Source organism: Schistocerca americana, chromosome 3 (genome assembly GCF_021461395.2).
Source record: "Schistocerca americana isolate TAMUIC-IGC-003095 chromosome 3, iqSchAmer2.1, whole genome shotgun sequence".
NCBI lineage: Eukaryota > Metazoa > Arthropoda > Insecta > Orthoptera > Acrididae > Schistocerca > Schistocerca americana.
The window spans coordinates 495,351,004-495,371,111 of NC_060121.1; the positions used below are offsets into that span (position 1 = coordinate 495,351,004).

The following is a 20,108-nucleotide window of genomic DNA, read 5'->3' on the forward strand; positions in this document are numbered from 1 at the left end:
ATTTATACAGCTTCCATATGCAGACTTCTCCATGTTTCAAGAAAAGAAGCATAACTACAATACGAACAAATATCGCATCAGGAAAAAGAGATTCACACACGCTTCAGTCTAGCGCACCATATCCTGAAAATCGTGGTACAGCCAGAAGAATCTTCCGAGGAGACATATGACGTCAGTTATTCTAATAGGGTTAGGATGTGCATGTTTCCCTGCGGATCTCCATAGGACCAGAATGATAAACTCTGTACATTTAGCGAACATCCAGTAGATGACGACATCTAAGCTACATCAGATTAGGGTGTACTAAATATGCTCCACACTAAAAAAAACTGTGGGAAAATCTCGCCAAAATATGGATTCTCTTGCTGACAAATATTAAAACACTAGTCCCTAAATTAACAGTTTAATAGCACTTTGCCTGCAAGAAGTGGACACAAATCCCAGCTTTAAATACCGACGTTTCTAAATTTTTTGTATGGTTCCCTGTGGATCATGTTGCTATTTACCAAAACGAGTGTCTGACTACCTGTGAAAAATACTGTTCATTGTCGAGTGGATTCTGGATCGAACTAGTGGCTCCAGTGCGCCCTTATGGTGAAGGATTACAGAAGAAATGCCTATTAATCGCACCTATCCATTAAATTTCCTGACATTTTCATCCCTGTTGCCTTCTACTCTTCGTTAAACTTTTCGAAAAAAATCGTCAACATTGTTTTCCCACTATGCAGATCTTTGTGAATGATGGCATTAGCACCGCCCTCACTAACCATCAATTCACATCTAATAGACAGTCACCATAGAAAGTCACCGCTGTTTTGTCACCATCAGTGATACTTGTTTCACGTTCTTTATGGGCATGCTGGTTTACAATCGACCTGAATTTGGCGACTCGTCAGCAGTTTCCCTTACGATACGAAACCCCTTAGAACCAGTCACAAAAAAATTTCTTTCCTCAATTCCGTATAGACGTCACGTTTCGAAATCTCTAACAAAACTTCAGGTTTACGTGCTGCAACAATGCGTTAAGATACAAATGTTTACAATTACTATATTCGATTCGCTGAAGAATCCAGTTTGATTTCAGCATAGTATATTCTATGTTGGTGGCACTTACCAACATGTATTACTGCGTGCACGAGCATGAATGTAATTTAACAAGTTTCCATTTAGATATCGTACGATTCGACACGTTTCCCTGCCGCTCCTTGTAGTCTATAAACAATTGAAGGGCTTCTCGGAAAGACAGCATTACTCCAAAAATCAAGTTGTTGAGAAATGAGACGAAACTGCCCACCGTCATAATGCGCCTATATATATGGAATTTGGTATTGCATAAATATATGTTTACACAGTAATAAACGAAATGTTGTTGTTGTTGTGGTCTTCAGTCCTGAGACTGGTTTGATGCAGCTCTCCATGCTACTCTATCCTGTGCAAGCTTTTTCATCTCCCAGTACCTACTGCAACCTACATCCTTCTGAATCTGCTTAGTGTATTCATCTCTTGGTCTCCCTCTACGATTTTTACCCTCCACGCTGCCCTCCAATACTAAATTGGTGATCCCTTGATGCCTCAGAACATGTCCTACCAACCGATCTCTTCTTCTGGTCAAGTTGTGCCACAAACTTCTCTTCTCCCCAATCCTATTCAATACTTCCTCATTAGTTACGTGATCTACCCATCTAATCTTCAGCATTCTTCTGTAGCACCACATTTCGAAAGCTTCTATTCTCTTCTTGTCCAAACTATTTATCGTCCATGTTTCACTTCCATACATGGCTACACTCCATACGAATACTTTCAGAAATGACTTCCTGACACTTAAATCAATACTGGATGTTAACAAATTTCTCTTCTTCAGAAACGCTTTCCTTGCCATTGCCAGCCTACATTTTATATCCTCTCTACTTCGACCATCATCAGTTATTTTGCTCCCCAAATAGCAAAACTCCTTTACTACTTTAAGTGCCTCATTTCCTAATCTAATTCCCTCAGCATCACCCGACTTAATTAGACTACATTCCATTATCCTTGTTTTGCTTTTGTTGATGTTCATCTTATATCCTCCTTTCAAGACACTGTCCATTCCATTCAACTGCTCTTCCAAGTCCTTTGCTGTCTCTGACAGAATTACAATGTCATCGGCGAACCTCAACGTTTTTATTTCTTCTCCATGAATTTTAATACCTACTCCAAATTTTTCTTTTGTTTCCTTTACTGCTTGCTCAATATACAGATTGAACAACATCGGGGAGAGGCTACAACCCTGTCTTACTCCCTTCCCAACCACTGTTTCCCTTTCATGTCCCTCGACTCTTATAACTGCCATCTGGTTTCTGTACAAATTGTAAATAGCCTTTCGCTCCCTGTATTTTACCCCTGCCACCTTTAGAATTTGAAAGAGAGCATTCCAGTCAACATTGTCAAAAGCTTTCTCTAAGTCTACAAATGCTAGAAACGTAGGTTTGCCTTTCCTTAATCTTTCTTCTAAGATAAGTCGTAAGGTCAGTATTGCCTCACGTGTTCCAGTGTTTCTACGGAATCCAAACTGATCTTCCCCGAGGTTGGCTTCTACTACTTTTTCCATTCGTCTGTAAAGAATTCGTGTTAGTATTTTGCAGCTGTGACTTATTAAGCTGATAGTTCGGTAATTTTCACATCTGTCAACACCTGCTTTCTTTGGGATTGGAATTATTATATTCTTCTTGAAGTCTGAGGGTATTTCGCCTGTTTCATACATCTTGCTCACCAGATGGTAGAGTTTTGTCAGGACTGGCTCTCCCACGGCCGTCAGTAGTTCCAATGGAATATTGTCTACTCCGGGGGCCTTGTTTCGACTCAGGTCTTTCAGTGCTCTGTCAAACTCTTCACGCAGTATCGTATCTCCCATTTCATCTTCATCTACATCCTCTTCCATTTCCATAATATTGTCCTCAAGTACATCGCCCTTGTATAGACCCTCTATATACTCCTTCCACCTTTCTGCTTTCCCTTCTTTGCTTAGAACTGGGTTTCCATCTGAGCTCTTGATATTCATACAAGTCGTTCTCTTATCTTCAAAGGTCTCTTTAATTTTCCTGTAGGCGGTATCTATCTTACCCCTAGTGAGATAGGCCTCTACATCCTTACATTTGTCCTCTAGCCATCCCTGCTTAGCCATTTTGCACTTCCTGTCGATCTCATTTTTGAGACGTTTGTATTCCTTTTTGCCTGTTTCACTTACTGCATTTTTATATTTTCTCCTTTCATCAATTAAATTCAATATTAACCGAAATATGCATTTGCAAATACATAAAGTGTTATATTTCACACTTGAGAACAAAAATGCAGTTAATATGAACACTTTTTTTTTTTTTTTTTTTTTTGCTACGATGCATTCATAAGAATAACAAAAACATAAGAAAATGATATTACATTTACAGTGCTTATTACACACTGAAGCTCCAAAGAAACTGGTATAGGCAAACTCATTCAAATACAGAGATATGTAAACAGGCAGAATACGGCGCTGCTGTCGGCAACGCCTATCTACGACAAGAAGCGTATGGCGCAGTCTTTAGATCGGTTACTGCTGCTACAGTAGCAGGTTATCAAGATTTAAGTGAGTCTGAACGTGGTGTTACAGTCGGCGCACGAGAGAAGGGACACAGCATCTCCAAGATAGCGATGAAGTGGGGATTTTCCGGAACGACCATTTCAGGAGTGTACCGTGAATATCAGGAATCCGGTAAAAAATCAAATCTCCGACATCGCTACGGCCGGAAAAAAGTCCTGCAAGAACGGGACCAGCGACGACTGAACAGTATCTTTCAAAGTGACAGAAATGCAACCCCTCCGCAAATTGCTGCAGATTTCAATGCTGGGCCATCAGCAAGTGTCAGCGTGCGAACCATCCAACAAAACATCTTTGATATGGGCTTTCAGACCCGAAATCCCACGTGTACCCATGATGGCTGCATGACACAAAGCTTTACGCTTCGCCTGGGCAGGTCAACACCGACATTGGACTGTTGATGACTGGAAACATGCTGCCTGGTCGAACGAGTCTCGTTTCAAATTGTATCAAGCGGATGGAGTGTACGGGTACAGAGACAAACTCATGAATCCATGGATCCTGCATGTCCGCCGGGGACTATTCAAGCTGATGGAGGTTCTGGAATTGAATGGGGCTTGTGGAGTTTGTAAGAGGTATGCGCTGTCTGCGATATAGAATCGCTGACCAGAGAGCTGTGTTGACTGCAGTACGAAATGTGTAACTGTAGCAGTTACTTGTTGCTAGTCGCTTGTCTGAGGTGGTCTGCGCTTGTCTGCAGTCTGCTCTGGTCGGTAACCTGGAGATGGAGTATTGTTGTATAAGGTAAAGAAGCAGCGTCGCGCATATCTAGTGATGTATTTGAACTGTCATCCAAATGTTTTTTAAAAAATGTCCTAATAATAATTTTTGCAATATAAAGTAAATTTTTTTTAAAGCATTCATTTCAATTTTAAAAATCAGTTGCTTCCTTTCACAAATCACAAATGTATAAGCCAGCATTGCACGGAGCTGTGTCAAAAAAAATGTTAAGTAAGAGCAGATACATTCGCCGTTTTATTGAGGTAAGAATTTTTGCTTTTTATTCAGAATGATCTTACAGGGCCACGACGCAGCACTGCTGTCGTCCAAATTTTACCCGGTTACTGAATTTACTTTTTATTATGAGGTTAAGAATTTTTCTGTTTCGTGCTTACATTAAATGAGAAAAGAATTTTCAGGGTACATTAAATGGGAACCAGTTTTATTCTGAGGTCATGCGAATTATTTATGTTCACATTTTCTGTTGAGAGGTTGTGGTGATTAATTTCACGTGTGGGGAGGTTACAAGTTGGAGTGATATGGGACCCCTGATACGTCTAGATACGACTCTTACAGGTGACACGTACGTAAGCATCCTGTCTGATTACTTGCATCCATTCAGGTCCATTGTATATTCCGACGGATTTGAGCAATTCCAGCAGGACTATAAGACACCTCACACGTCCAGAATTGCTATAGAGTGGCTCCAGGAACACTCTTCAGAGTTTAAACGTTTCCGATGGACACCAAACTCCCCAGACATGAACATTACAGAACATTTCCGGGATGCATTGCAACGTGCTGTTCAGAAGAGGTCTCCACCCCCTCGTACTCTTACGGACTTACGGACAGCCCTGCAGGAGTCACGGTAACAGTTCCCTCCAGCACTACTTCAGTCATTTGTCGAGTCCTTGTCACGTCGTGTTGCGGAACTTCTGCGTGCTCGTGGGGGCCTTACACAATATTAGGCAGGTGTACCAATTTCCTTGGCTCTCATGTGTATGTAACCCAGTGTGACACAATTAAATTGCACACTCTTAATCAAGGAGTCTTTAATACCATTTCGGCTAAATGAACCTGCAATACACGCAGTTTGCATTCGCAGAACAGCTGCTTTCAACTGCTCATTCATCACACCTACTGATATTGTTATCACAGTCAATGTCAGCTTCTTCATTGTTGCCTTCAGGTGCCATTCAGGGTTTGTTATAACATGCTCTGTTGTCGTGCTTGCTCAAATATTGTACCAAGTTTTACAGGTCCGCAGTCTTGGCTGGTGGTATTGGTAACCTTGCACTGTATGCTGGTTGTGCTTCAATTTCCTGTGAAAATGGAACGCTATTGCGAATGGCGGCAGTCCTCCACGGACCTGAATATGTCCCTAAGTTTTTCAGCTGGACGTCTCTGCTCTATCTTGAACATGCTCACTGTTTTAATTTTCATTGGAGGTTTGTGACGATTCAGAAAGTATGGGACCAAAGTTGCTCTGAAATCAATGAAATCGTTATATTGCGTTAAATGGCGATGCATTTTGTCGTGATCTTGGTACTACTTCCATCGAATCTTAGGAGTTTCTGCTCCATTCAGTTTTTTTTTTTTTTTTTCTATAAGGCAAAGTCTTGATCATTTGGGTGATAGATGTGTCCCAGCATTGAAAATAAGTACTTTATGGTACGAAACATTTTCAAGGCATGTGCTAGAAAGTACAAGAGATACACCATTATATGTTTTTTGTTCTTTCCAGATGCACCATCGCTTATTAGAGCTATATGTTCAGATGTCTTAGGTGAATAGCGTTGATGTAACATCATCATTGGCTCCCTTTTTCCTGTCGGTTTCATCGTAAGTAAACACAGTAACTGGGTCATCAGCTAGGGAGCGTACTCCAAAAGGATGATGCCAGAGTTGCCTGGAATAAAAAGACAGCGTTCCCCATCTGTGTTCATGATTATACGCTCTAGCAATGTAACCTTGAAGGTTAGGACATCTTTACGGAAAACACAACGTCTGTGTTGACAAAATTAGTTTCAGTGCCTGCCACTGTATTGCAGCACTATGCGCCGCTGTTTCAGGCAATAGAAGCAGTTGTCCTTGACTAGTGCTGTTTTTACCGGAATCAAGTTGGACATATACTGTTTTTCCAGAACCGCCTATACTACAATCCTCGTTTTATGTGTACATCTACATCTACGTGATTACTTTGCTATTCACAATAAAGTGCCTGGCAGAGGGTTCAATGAACCACCTTCAAGCTGTCTCTCTACAGCCCCACTCTCGAACGGCACGCGGGAAAAACGAGCACTTAAATTTTTCCATGCGAGCCCTGATTTCTCTTATCATGATGATCATTTCTCCCTATGTAGGTGGATGCCAGCAGAATGTTTTCGCAATCGGAGGAGAAAACTGGTGATTGAAATTTCATGAGAAGATCCCGTCGCAACGAAAAACGCCTTTGTTTTAATGATTGCTACTCCAATTCACGTATCATGTCTGTGACACTATCTGCCCTATTTCGCGATAATACAAAACAAGCTGCCTTCTTTGTACTTTTTTGATGTCATCCGTCAGTCCCACCTGTTGCGGATCCCACACCGCACAGCAGTACTCCTGAATAGGGCGGATAAGCGTGGTGTAAGTTGTCTCTTTGCTAGACTTGTTGCATCTTCTAAGTGTTCTGCCAATGAATCGCAGTCTTTGGTTTGCTCTACGCACAGTATTATCTATGTAATCGTTCCAATTTAGGTTATTTGTAATTGTAATCCCTAAGTATTTAGTTGAAGCTAATGCTCTTTTAGCCCACACAATATCGTGATCAGATGCATTTATACACACACTGTACGATGGCAGCACAAACTCAGTTTACGCGATTTCTGACTAGTCTGTTTTTCCGAAAAGCCCTACAGTTTGCACGATAGAAATCAGAGTATAAACATCTGTACAGTGTCAGTCTACTAGACAAAATCAATTTGATATCAAAAATTTTAAAACAGCTGGTAGGCCGCGAATAGTAGTTACTTGATGTACTGGAACCTTTTTATTTTTCCACAGCCTGTTTTTAGCACTGTCCATCCTCAGATTATTTTCTAAGAAAATATAGTATCACAAACTTCCTTTTTGTTACAAGGACTCACAGCTCGCAAGCGTATTAAATAAGAAACAATGCGTAAAAGAGCCAAAGTTACATTAGAGAGACTTCTTAAAGAGTGCATACTATTGAGAACAAAGTGAATACAAAGCTTTAAAACCGTTGTCAGATGTTAATAAACACAACATGAAGACACATGGCATCATAGAGTGTCTCTTGTAACCTCACTTATACATTACCTATACACAATTAAATGTAGTGGCTACAGGTCTGCACAGGTGAGCTTGCTAACTCCAGATGGCGTAAACGTATAGGTTCTATTACACGTCCGTGCGGAGACGTGACCAGTTATACTATCGTATGCAGTGTTTGTTTACCAAACTAGAAAGTTACGTAAAATGTATAATAAGTCGTACCTTTCATACAAACAAATAGGCGAACACAGGCACTAGCACAAATCATTAAAAGTAATTACTAAGAAACTAGTTAAAACTATTAGAAGTACAGGAAGTGCAAGTCTCATAAGGTTCTATTTTCCCCTATGACGTTAAATCATTTCTACATCATATAATTGTGATACATGGATAAAATAAAGAAGAGCATGTTTTTACCTTTCGATTGTAACAAACCGTTGAAAATATTGAAAAAACAGTGCCTGCAAATAGTTACCTGTTCGTTAGTTATGCTGTTCGGGGCTAAACGACGATGGGCATATTTTTCTAGTTCCTCAAGAGTGTCCAAAATTTTTCCTTCCGGCTCAAAATGCATTATGCTTAAGCTACTGTCAACCGAAATTACATGGCGATTACTATCCCTCTATAATGACTTTCAGTCACTTTCAAAAAAATTGATAATTTCACACAATAAAACATTCGTAAGTTTACTTCGAACGTAGCAAGCGTTACGGAAGAGCAAACACTATGTATGCGAAAGGTTAAATTGCGTGCTAAACCAAGATTTGATCCCGAGTCCTTGGCTTTCGTGGGCAGTCTTTCGCTTGAGTAGCACTCTACCCATTGACAGGAGGGATGCAGTAACGAATCCGGCCCAGAACACAGTGTTACCTTTCGCATGACAAACATCGCAGCAAACTCTCTGCTTAGAGTAAATGAACATATTCTTAGGAAGTACGTTTTCACCATATCTCGTAAATGTTCCATATTTTTAATAGTAACTATAGTTTCTGCTGGACTTTCGTTTCTTTCATGAACACCATGATCTATCAGTTCGGAGAACATCATTTAAAAGCATAGTTTACGCAAAGAATAGAGAAAACTGTAAGGGACTGTCAGATGAAAACGAGCCAGCTGGAAAAAAGTAAGTAAACTGCTTACTATTTCAAAATCAATCGCCATAACTGTCATACATTTATCCCAATGTGAAACAAGACGGTCAATACGTTCATGGAGGAAGGTTTGCGGTTTCCTGCGGAAGATGATTGTATCCAGATGTGCAGCTTTTCATCTGAAGGAAATCGACGGGCACAGATGTCTTTCTCCAGGACTCCAAAAATATGTACATCACGTGGGGAGAGATCGTGACTGTATGCAGGATTGGAGGATGTGTAAGGACTTCCAGCGAAACGTTTGCACCGTAGTCGAAACACCTTCGACAACATGTGCAACACGATGAAGCCGTCAGTCATTGACTTTCTGGAATATAGTGCCACTATTAACGCACAGCAGAACGTGGACGTTTTGCAAAAACTTAAATGCGCCATCTACTTCCAAACGGCCAGGACTACTGGCAGACGGTATCATTCTGTTGTAGGATAATGCCTGCCAACATGTTGCCTCCACACGTCTCCGATTTCTCCCCATGATATTTCCATATCTTTGGATCCATCGAGGAACACATTCGCAGGCGCCGGTTTGCTCTGGATGAAGAGGTGCACACCTGGGCACAATCATGATTCTGTAGGCAACCACAGCCACTTTTCCAAGAAGGCATTGATCATCTTGTCTCAAATATATATATATATACATATATATATATATATATATATATATATATATATATATATATATATATATATGTGTGTGTATGTATGTATATTAACCGTTAAGGGGTTTACTTTTGAATAACAAGCACTGTCTCGTTCGACTGTCCGTTATAGACAGTGTCTTCATTTCTTCATTAGCCGATAAGAAACAAAACAAGCGACGAAGTTCGAATTTTTGGAGAAAAATCTACTTCAGGTATGTCAGACACAGCAGAAAATGTCCAAAAATTATTCTTGTTATCCTTTGCTTTTATAATTTCAATTCTGAAGAGTGAAGCAAATTGCTTGGTGTGTAATGTAGGTTTCAACGAATTTTAAGTGGCTATCATGTAGCGTGATTAATCATCTTTTCGAAAGTACTTTGATATAGATTCTGCTCTTGAGATGTCTAGTTATCACATAAGGATAACTTGAGTACATGTTTTCTATCAAAAAAATAATTCTGCTATCTAATCGCAAGTACGGCCTGAGTGAAGTATTCGTTTTATAACGACAGCAGAAACAATCACGGGTACTTAACAACTTCCGTTGGCCTTCACCTAACATCTGACTTTTCATGAGCACAGTCGCATCGTAGTTTTCGACTTGTGAAGAATAGAACAGTGTTGCTGTTTCGACGAGAACAAGTTCACTATGGGTATCCGCTGCATCAGCCTTGGGTCCGTCCTACTTCTTCACCTCGTTGTCTATGCCAAGGTAATAGATGATTCTTCTCTATACAGGAGGTTAAACTAAAAATACAAAAACGTTTCCATATCGCTGTGTATTTTATGGTTATGCGAATATCCAAACACAAACGACGACCTTCCATAGGGTAAATCCGGGAGAGATGGCGCCAGTTTTCAAAATCGCATATGTGAAGTCGCGTGGCGAACTTTTAGAAAGATTTTTTTTTGTACAACCGAACACACCGGTTGTCTACCGGATAAATATTTTTTTTTCAATTAAACATTTAAACATAATATTTGACCATGAAAATATCTCTATATTGCAGAGTCTATTCTTTATGCTAGGGGTGATCCTAAAAAAAGGCGAAATTACCGTGTTTTTTAAGACAAAACCTGTATACATACAATTATTTTGTTAATTTTCCGTGAATAAATTTTACGTAATTGAGCAATATATATATATATATATATATATATATATATATATATATATATATATATATATATATACGGTGAGTCACCTAACAATATAACAATACCGCTGGATATATTTCGTAAACCACATCAAATACTGACGATTCGATTCCACAGATCGAACGTGAGGAGAGGGGCTAGTGTAATTGTTTAATACAAACCACAAAAAAATGCACGAAAGTATGTTTTTTAACACAAACCTATGTTTTTTTAAATGGAACCTCGTTAGTTTTGTTAGCACATCTGAACATATAATCAAATACGTAATCAGTGCCGTTTGTTGCATTGTAAAATGTTAATTACATCCGGAGATATTGTAACCTAAATTTGACGCTTGAGTACCACTCCTCTGCTGTTCGATCGTGTGTATCGGAGAGCACCAAATTACGTAGTGATCCAAAGGGAACAGTGATGGACCTTAGGTACAGAAGAGAGTGGAACAGCACATTACATCTACAGCTAACACCTTTTTTTGGTCTTTTTCACTGACGCACATGTACATCACCATGAGGTAATGCTGTCTGGATTTACAGTTCCCTCAACAGACATAGGTTCTGATTTAAGTTTAACCTCAGTTTCTTCTGGCGGCTCCATCGCCGACAGTCTTTTAGTGCAGTTTAGTAAAATTTTTAACAGCTTTTCACTTAACTTAGTTCCTTCTGCACGACGTATCGCGTTGCCGGCGCGGCGTACCAGGATTACTGATGCGACGTGGCGCGTTGAACTGCAGACGACACTTCGACGGCTGCTATGTGATTGCATGGCCCGCAACTGCAGGCGTGGCTCCAGTTGCTCCAGCGGACGACTGCAGTGAGCCGAAACTGGCTTCTCGCGATTCCTGCAGCACCGCTAGACTCAGTGCTAGCTCCATCAATCCAGATGCGTTGTTAATCCAATTGCGTCGTCCACATGCACATGTAACACTATCACTGTTCTATTACTCAGTTGCGTGTCGCATTTCATACCCGAATCCGAATATTTAAATTCACTTTCACTTTTACTCAGTTTTTTCCCGGCCGATGCACCATATGTGGGGCGGTGGGTGGACTGATTGCATATATATTGTTTTGTATTTCCCGGCGGATGCACCATATGTGGGGCGGTGGGTGGAATTGTTGTATATTAAATGTTTTGTTTTTACCGGCCAATTAGCCATATGTGGGGCGGCGGGTGCAATTGTTGTTATATAAATGTTCCTATTATTTATTTAATGCTGTTGTTTGCCATTCTCAACACTGGCTGACTAACTACAATATTGGCAACCAGAAAGTGATTAGCAAAACGTGAAGCCTGTAATTAGAATTCCTAGTGCCCACTTCATCTGAGAAATACATTTATAGCTACAGCTTATAGCTCTGAGGAATTAGGAGATTGTCTGGGATTCATAATCAAAAACCATTTTCTCTAAACTGTTCACTATATTCTGAAAGTCACAGACCAAAAAGAATCCACACAATCCAACTACCAGAGCAGTTCAGAGTCTAATGCGCTGATGCAACTATAACTGTTCAAATTAAATGTTTAAGTGAATGCTCGCCATAATTTGAGGATAATGTTCATCAAACGCCACGATAAATAATGGTAGAATGTCTGTCCCGTGACGGCACATGAAAATACGGCATACGCAAACTGAAGATAGATCATTAAAGTCATCCCAGAATTAACACTTCACTCGAAAACGATTTCATGGTTACGCGTATTCCGAGTAACTTATTACGGCATCCGAGGCTGTTCATAGCAATGATACCGACGCGACGCGACTCCCGGTCCAGGTGGTGTGCTAATCAGTGTCTGGAGAGAACTGGGACCTTTTTTTCTCACGCAGTGTTCTTACATATAAAGCCATGGTGCGGACGGCTAAGGGAACGCCTGATCAAATCCGCTCTCCCGATTAGCCGATGGGCTAGTAATGCACCACTTTAAGTTATCGAATAAATCATTGCTCCCTTTGCTGATGGCCGATGAAGCTCTCAATTTAAATGTGTATTCAGCACACAGGTAAGTAATCACAATAAAAGTCTGACGTGGCTAAGTCAAATATTTTAGGCGAGAGAATTAATTTAATTACACTACACGCAGTAGGCGAGCTCTGAACTTGCCCTTTGGAGATACGCTATCGCTATATTTTTATAAGTATTCAGTTGAAACTTCTCACATCTTTATGATTATAGCGGATCTCCCTTCTACTTAAATTTAAACATTCTACCCTTATTTATTAGCCTATTTAATCTATCTTGCTTCCTTAATTTCTAAGACAAAAACCAGAAAATCATGAATTTCAACTAAAATTTTAATTTGTCAGATCCTGAATACTGTTTCTACTAAATAATTATGAAAAAGGAATCTAAATATAAATTTTTAATTTCTAGCTCTTTTCTGTTGCGCCAATGATTTTTACAGAAAAACATCCAAATTTCGAAAATGGTTAAAGTTATTGAACTGATATCCAACACATATTGATTTAGTATTACTCCTGACATGATAGAAACGTTTCAGGTTATTTACTTGATTTTTAAAGTATTGTGCGACATTTATGACGTCAGAGCTAGTAACAGCGGACTGGCTGGCACACAATGGAAAGACTGATGTGAATTTTATACGGTGTGAGTAGGCTGCTTCCCTACATCACCCTCTACTTAATTTTTTTAATGTAAATGGAGAAAAAATTAATTACAAAAAGGGAAGCAAGAGTACAGCTTAACTCCCTATGAAAAATTAAAATTTAAATGTAAACATATACAAATATTAAAAGAAAACTTATTACCTACTTCAATTATTTAAATTGCTGGCATGTTCATTGGCTCTTAATAAGCAACATTATCACACAAAATTTAAGCAAAATCAATGAAACACTTTGGCATACATATTGCCTTAGACAGACAAACACATAAAATATGTAAAATTATGGAAATCTTAAATCCATTAAATACAATTTTACATACACAAATTCAAAGAAAATAACACAGTTATTCATGATACATAAACAGATAATTATATCTTAGCAGTCTTTTCTAAACCAGAAAGAAAATTTCACAAATCATGACAATTTCATTTTTACACACGTGGCGTTCTACACTTCCATTCACAAGGGTAGAGGAGGGGAAGTTGCTATGGTGTGCGTCCTTCACGTTCACTCTAAATTACATGGGGAAAGGGGACGGGTCACTGTGAGTTGTGTCCAAGTCACTCCACGCTTTCACGCAGCTACCAGGCTGCCATTATCTGGTTTGTCCTGTAGAACAAACAAAAGAGTGCCTCAGACTCTGTTCACTTAATATCTAAGGGTGGGTCACAATGAAATGGGGATATATACATTTTATCTTTCAATATGTTATTGGAACAAAGTTAACAGAACTTTTTCAACTTTACTCTCGCAGTTACTTAACTGTCATAAAATCGATAAATAAATGGCTCAAAACGCCGTTAGTCATGTACTAGGGAAAATTTATGCTCAAGGCATACAATCATAAATTCTATTTAATTTCAGTTTATTGTTTCTGGCCGGAACACTGAACCAATGCTCGGTACATTCCTGATACTTTTGTATTTTATTTACTTAGCTGACTCATCTTCGATTACCTTATTCTTAGAGATAGAATGAGTATATTTGATTAGTAGTTGTCTTCTCAGCTTCTTTGTACATGTGATTAATTTGTGGTAATAGTACAGTTCTGAGTGTTCAAAACACACTACGTTTAGTTGACTACTAAATCCACTTATTGGTCCTCTGCTGCTGTGTCAGTTCCACATCTGCAATTATGTACTTACTTCATCGAAGTGTATTTATTTTGAGCTATAAACAATGTTTCATGTCTGCCATTATGTTACTCAATTATGTTGCTAGTGTATGTACTTATTTAACACTCACTCTATTAACATTTAACGCATAGGATAGCACATTTATTTCATATCTATAGTGTATTGCAGCTGATCAGTTTGCTCACGTTGCAATCCATTTCCGCTCGATCGGACGCTGAAACCACAGGTAGTCTCTCTCAACCTACCACTAATGTGCATTAAGTAATTATGGTCGAGCGTAATGCTAAATTCCTTAAACCTATAGGACACCATGAGCTGCTCTGTCTCATCTAACATAAGGGTACCTATGGTCGCATTCACGCCTCCAACTCATAACCTCAATACACGCAGGTGTGTCCTGTCACACACTACATCAAATAACGACCTTATAAATACTTCAGGGACGTGTCATTCACGTCTCAACCACAAACACTACTCAATTCTATTACACTGCCATTCCTTGCTACACAAGGTGAGTTCATTTTTATAACTTATCTGCATATTTTTCATAACACTAAGCAATCTCTTTCACTATTAATTAGTTAGCTCTACAGCATACAATAGGTTTCACTGCCTCTTCAGATCCTGCTTGTACACGAATTTGTATATCTTTTTAAATTACTGTTGGTGGACCATTTCCAATAAAACAACACTTTGTACTTACAATATTACCAGGGTTCTATACATACTTGTTACTCAAATACATTTTTATCTTAATTACGTCATACTTCTCTGTTGTTTATGTCACTGTTAGGTTTGTCACATTAGGTATTTTCCTCACTCATCGGTGGATAGAATGGTTACAGAACCCATGGCTTGATAGCCAAGACGGAAATTTTTTTTTGTATTGCAAAGAAGGAGTCGAAACTTTGGTGGATAGGAAAGATGAAGAATGAGTGAGACCTGAAGATCTCACACAGCTGGGACTGCACAGCTGCCACAATGTGTAGAGGTTACAGAACAACCTCCTCCCTACAGAATTCATTAGCTTAATGCTGGCTTGATAGCCATACCGGAAGATTTTAGTATTTGAGAGTAAGAGCCGAAATTTTGGTGGATAGGAAAGATGAAGAATGAGTGAGACCTGAAAAGGAAAGAAGATCTCACACAGCTGGGACTGCACAGCTGCCACACTGTGTAGAGGTTACAGAACCACCTCCTTCCTACAGAATTCATTAGTTTATTATTGGCTTGATAACCATAACGGAAAATTTAATGTGTTGGGAAGAAGAGGTCGAAATTTTTGGTGGATAGAAAAGATGAAGAATGAGTGAGATCTGAAATGGGAAATAAGATCTCACACAGCTGGGACTGCACAGCTGCCACACTGTATAGAGGTTACAGAACAACCTCCTCCCTACAGAATTCACTCACTACCTATGAACTTCTTTAGGTCGATCACGTTTCTGAGACATAATATCTTTTTACTCTTAGGGTACTCTAGCCTATATGCATTGGCATGTGGTTTTCCAATGATCCTGACAGGTCCTTGTTATACAAACATGAATTTCTTTGTTTCTGCATTTATTTTCTTTGATTTTTCCTTGGTTTTGACAAGGACTAACTGACCTATTTCAAAACTGGTGGGTACAGTTTTTGCGTCATGACGCTTCTTCCTTTCCAACGCTCTTTTTCTTATATTTGCCCTAGCCTTTAACTTCTTCCCGTCTGTGGACAGCTTACTTTTACTAAGATTAACACCTTCGTCCCAATATCTCCTATTTTTCAGAACTCGTAAAGGCAGATCCCAAGTTTCATTATTAGTTACTACATGTTTATCAATAAAAGGTACCGTAAATACTCCGTTATCGGCAAGACCAATTATAACTGGCTTCTTTCAAAGTCAACAACACTCTGATATTTCGACAACAAATCTATGCCAATTAAAACCTCAATACTGAGATTATTTACAATTAAGCGTGGATGATCAATTAAATTACCATTAATATCAAGGGGCAGCAAAGTTTCTTGCTTTACCGTTTTTGACACCTTGCCAGTAGCACCAATTATTCTTAGTCCTGATACGCTCATTACTGTAAACTTGTCTTTACCAGGTAATGCATCAAAGACGGACGGAGATGTCGCACTCACCTCACTTCCACTGTCTAAGAGACAACGTACATTAATACCCAACATATTCACTATTATTATAGGGTGGTTTATTCTAGTTTGTACAGGTGGTTCCTCAAAATCATCCAATAGTTCCTTTTGGATTTGTCTCCAACTAAAGTGATCGACGTCTGTCTTCATTACATTTAGGTCAAGTGTAGGGGTTTCCTGAATTACATTTTCAGCTCCCTTTTCCAGTCGGTCTGTTAATTTCAAATCGAAACACCGCACGACTTCATTACATTTAGTTTGCTGAACATGACCCAAATTACTGTAGCCTGAGCGATTCTGCGCCTCCAGACCGGGCATAACACTAGTTACAGCTAAACCACTTTCACTATTATCGTCGGGTTCCTTCTCAAGTGACAACTGGTCACTGCTACTAAGTTCATCGACCCCCAACAGGCTATCCTCTACACTCTCACTTACCTCCTGTCCTAAATCTATTAGTACAGTATCAACATCCTGCACAGGCACTTTAGATAAGAGCACATCATCCTCATCGTAAATATAAGCATGAATTTCTCCTGCATCTTCACCTGACAATTTAGTATTTTGTAGCTCTTTCCTACCATTACACTGCTGCGCCTTCTCTTCCCACTTCTCTAAGCGTCTCTAACACGGTATCTATAAAATACTGCGAGTGATCTAATATTTCTGCTGTATCCTTAGATGTTACCGACCCCTCATCCACATGTTCAGTCTGAGTATTCTGATCTGTCTTACCGCCCGCATCTCGTGGTCGTGCGGTAGCGTTCTCGCTTCCCACGCCCGGGTTCCCGGGTTCGATTCCCGGCGGGGTCAGGGATTTTCTCTGCCTCGTGATGGCTGGGTGTTGTGTGCTGTCCTTAGGTTAGTTAGGTTTAAGTAGTTCTAAGTTCTAGGGGACTGATGACCGTAGATGTTAAGTCCCATAGTGCTCAGAGCCATTTGAACCATTTGATCTGTCTTACCAATTACTGTAATTACTGGCTTAGGAAAAATAACCGCCTGGTGAGCGCCAGTGTCCTCATTGACGGGAACTAGTTTTCCTGCTTCGGCCTACTACCGTTTCCTTTATTTCCATTATAGTTAACTGGCACAGCATTGCTTTCCGCACTGTTGTTTACCTGGATAATTTAGTTCGGAACAAAATTACTATCATTTGGATGCCATTGTTGGTTCTGATAATCATTTCTCCAATTCCTACCTCTCTTAGGATGGCGAACACCTACAGTTCTGATGTTTACATTGCCATTCTGCTCGTTCGTAAAATTACTACTAGTGTTATTACCATTTCTGTTATTGCGTGCTTGCTCCTCATTGGCAGCCACACGCTCTACACGTTCCAAATATTCAATGAAACGATCCAGATTGTCTCTAGGGGCAGATATAATTCTAGTTCACCAATACCGTGGCAGTTTGGCTTCAAGACCCAGTATTATCATTTCAGGTTTTAGCTTTTCGGCCAAATGTGACAAACGTGAGATCCATGACCTAGCAAACTCTTTAATAGATTCCTTGCCTGCATTGAAGCGTTTTCCACTCCAAAATTCTCTCAAAACTTCATTTTGCTTATTACTAGACCAATACTCATTAATGAAAGCTGTTTTAAATTCCGCTAATGTTTTACACTTCAACATAATATCAGCTGACCAACGCATGTCGTCACCTGCTAAATGGCTTCTAATAAATGAGATTTTCTCTCGTTCAGACCAAGTTGGTGGAATCACATCTTCAAAATCGTTCCATAAATCTAGCGGATGGATGTTTTTATCTGGATCGAACCGTAAGAACTGCCGACACCCGATAAAAGCGGCGTTTGCAGCTACAACTTGTTGCATACTACCATTACCAGAAGTTACTGAAGCTACTTTACTCTCAATGTTAGCAACGTTAGTACTAATATTTTCTACTCTCATTTCAACATTATCTACTCTTTGCACAATATGAGTAGTATCAGTTTTGATTGCGTCTACTTCTGCTTGAAATATGTTTACTTTTATATTAACATCTTTAAACCTATCTGAGCACAGTTCAGATTCCGCCTCGATCTTTTCTGTTAACTTGTGCTCCAGCTTCGCATCTCCCATTTGGAAGTCTTTGCGCACCTCAGCAACTTCGGATTTTACTGTTTTATACATTTCAGAAAGTTGTTGAGCAACCTTTTTCTTAATATCCTCATGGTTGTAATCAATTTTATAATTTAAACTGTCCAGATCCTCTTTCAACTTATTGCAGCCAGTCTTGAAGGAAGTTTCTAATTCAGCTTTATTGGATTCTAATTTATTGTCCATTGCCTCAAACCGTTTATTAAAATTGGTTTGGCTGGCCACAATCTCATACTTCAATTCAGCATTACTGGCTGACAATTTTGCATTACTGGCAGTTATTGCCAGTAATATAATATTTAAATCAATAGCCCCAGTATCTTTGGGTTGCTCACTAGCTGGTTTTTTATCACACTCAGGTGACGAAAGCCTAGCTCCAACACCACAATCATCAAAACTAAATGAAACTTCTGATTGATCAGTCATATCTAACTTCTCCTTTTTAAACTCTACCATCTCTGATGACTCTTTCATTTTTAATTCATCAGAGAAACTATCATCCAATAACTCAACAATTTCTGATTTCTGCTTTACTACAGAGGTCTCTATTACTGAATCATTGCCCCTTTTCACACTACTGTCAGGAGACAATACTTCATATTTCACTTTAACATTACTATTTTCATGCATATTTACACTTGAACCGTTGTCTGGATTTACAGTTCCCTCAACAGACATAGGTTCTGATTTTAGTTTAACCTTAGTTTCTTCTGGGGGTTCCATCGCCGACAGTCTTTTAGTGCAGTTTAGTAAAATTTTTAACAGCTTTTCACTTAACTTAGTTCCTTCTGCACGACGTATCGCGTTGCCGGCGCGGCGTACCAGGATTACTGATGCAACGTGGCGCGTTGAACTGCAGATGGCACTTCGACGGCTGCTATGTGATTGCATGGCCCGCAACTGCAGGCATGGCTCCGGTTGCTCCAGCGGACGACTGCGGTGAGGCGAAACTGGCTTCTCGCGATTCCTGCAGCACCGCTAGACTCAGTGCTAGCTCCATCAATCCAGATGCGTTGTTAATCCAATTGCGTCGTCCACATGCACACGTAACACTATCATTGTTCTATTACTCAGTTGCGTGTCGCATTTCATACCCAAATCCGAATATTTAAATTCACTTTCACTTTTACTCAGTTTCTTCCCGGCCGATGCACCATATGTGGGGCAGTGGGTGGACTGATTGCGTATATATTGTTTTGTATTTCCCGGCGGATGCACCATATGTGGGGCGGTGGGTGGAATTGTTGTATATTAAATGTTTTGTTTTTACCGGCCAATTAGCCATATGTGGGGCGGCGGGTGCAATTGTTGTTATATAAATGTTCCTATTATTTATTTAATGCTGTTGTTTGCCGTTCTCAACACTGGCTGTCTAACTACAATATTGGCAACCAGAAAGTGATTAGCAAAACGTGAAGCCTGTAATTAGAATTCCTAGTGCCCACTTCATCTGAGAAATACATTTATAGCTACAGCTAATAGCTCTGAGGAATTAGGAGATAGTCTGGGATTCATAATCAAAGACCATTTTCTCTAAACTGTTCACTAT

General features: G+C 39.6%; 1 protein-coding gene across 1 annotated transcript in view; it reads left to right on the plus strand.

Annotated features, from left to right (window-relative positions):
* The first annotated feature begins 9,985 nt into the window (after window positions 1–9,985).
* Window positions 9,986–20,108, plus strand: part of LOC124607396 (venom carboxylesterase-6-like) — a 143,646-nt gene continuing 133,523 nt past the window's right edge. The window contains exon 1 of the mRNA XM_047139718.1: window positions 9,986–10,116. Within this exon, the coding sequence (XP_046995674.1) occupies window positions 10,054–10,116 (63 nt within the window). The 5' untranslated portion in view covers window positions 9,986–10,053. The remainder of the gene's footprint in view (window positions 10,117–20,108) is intronic.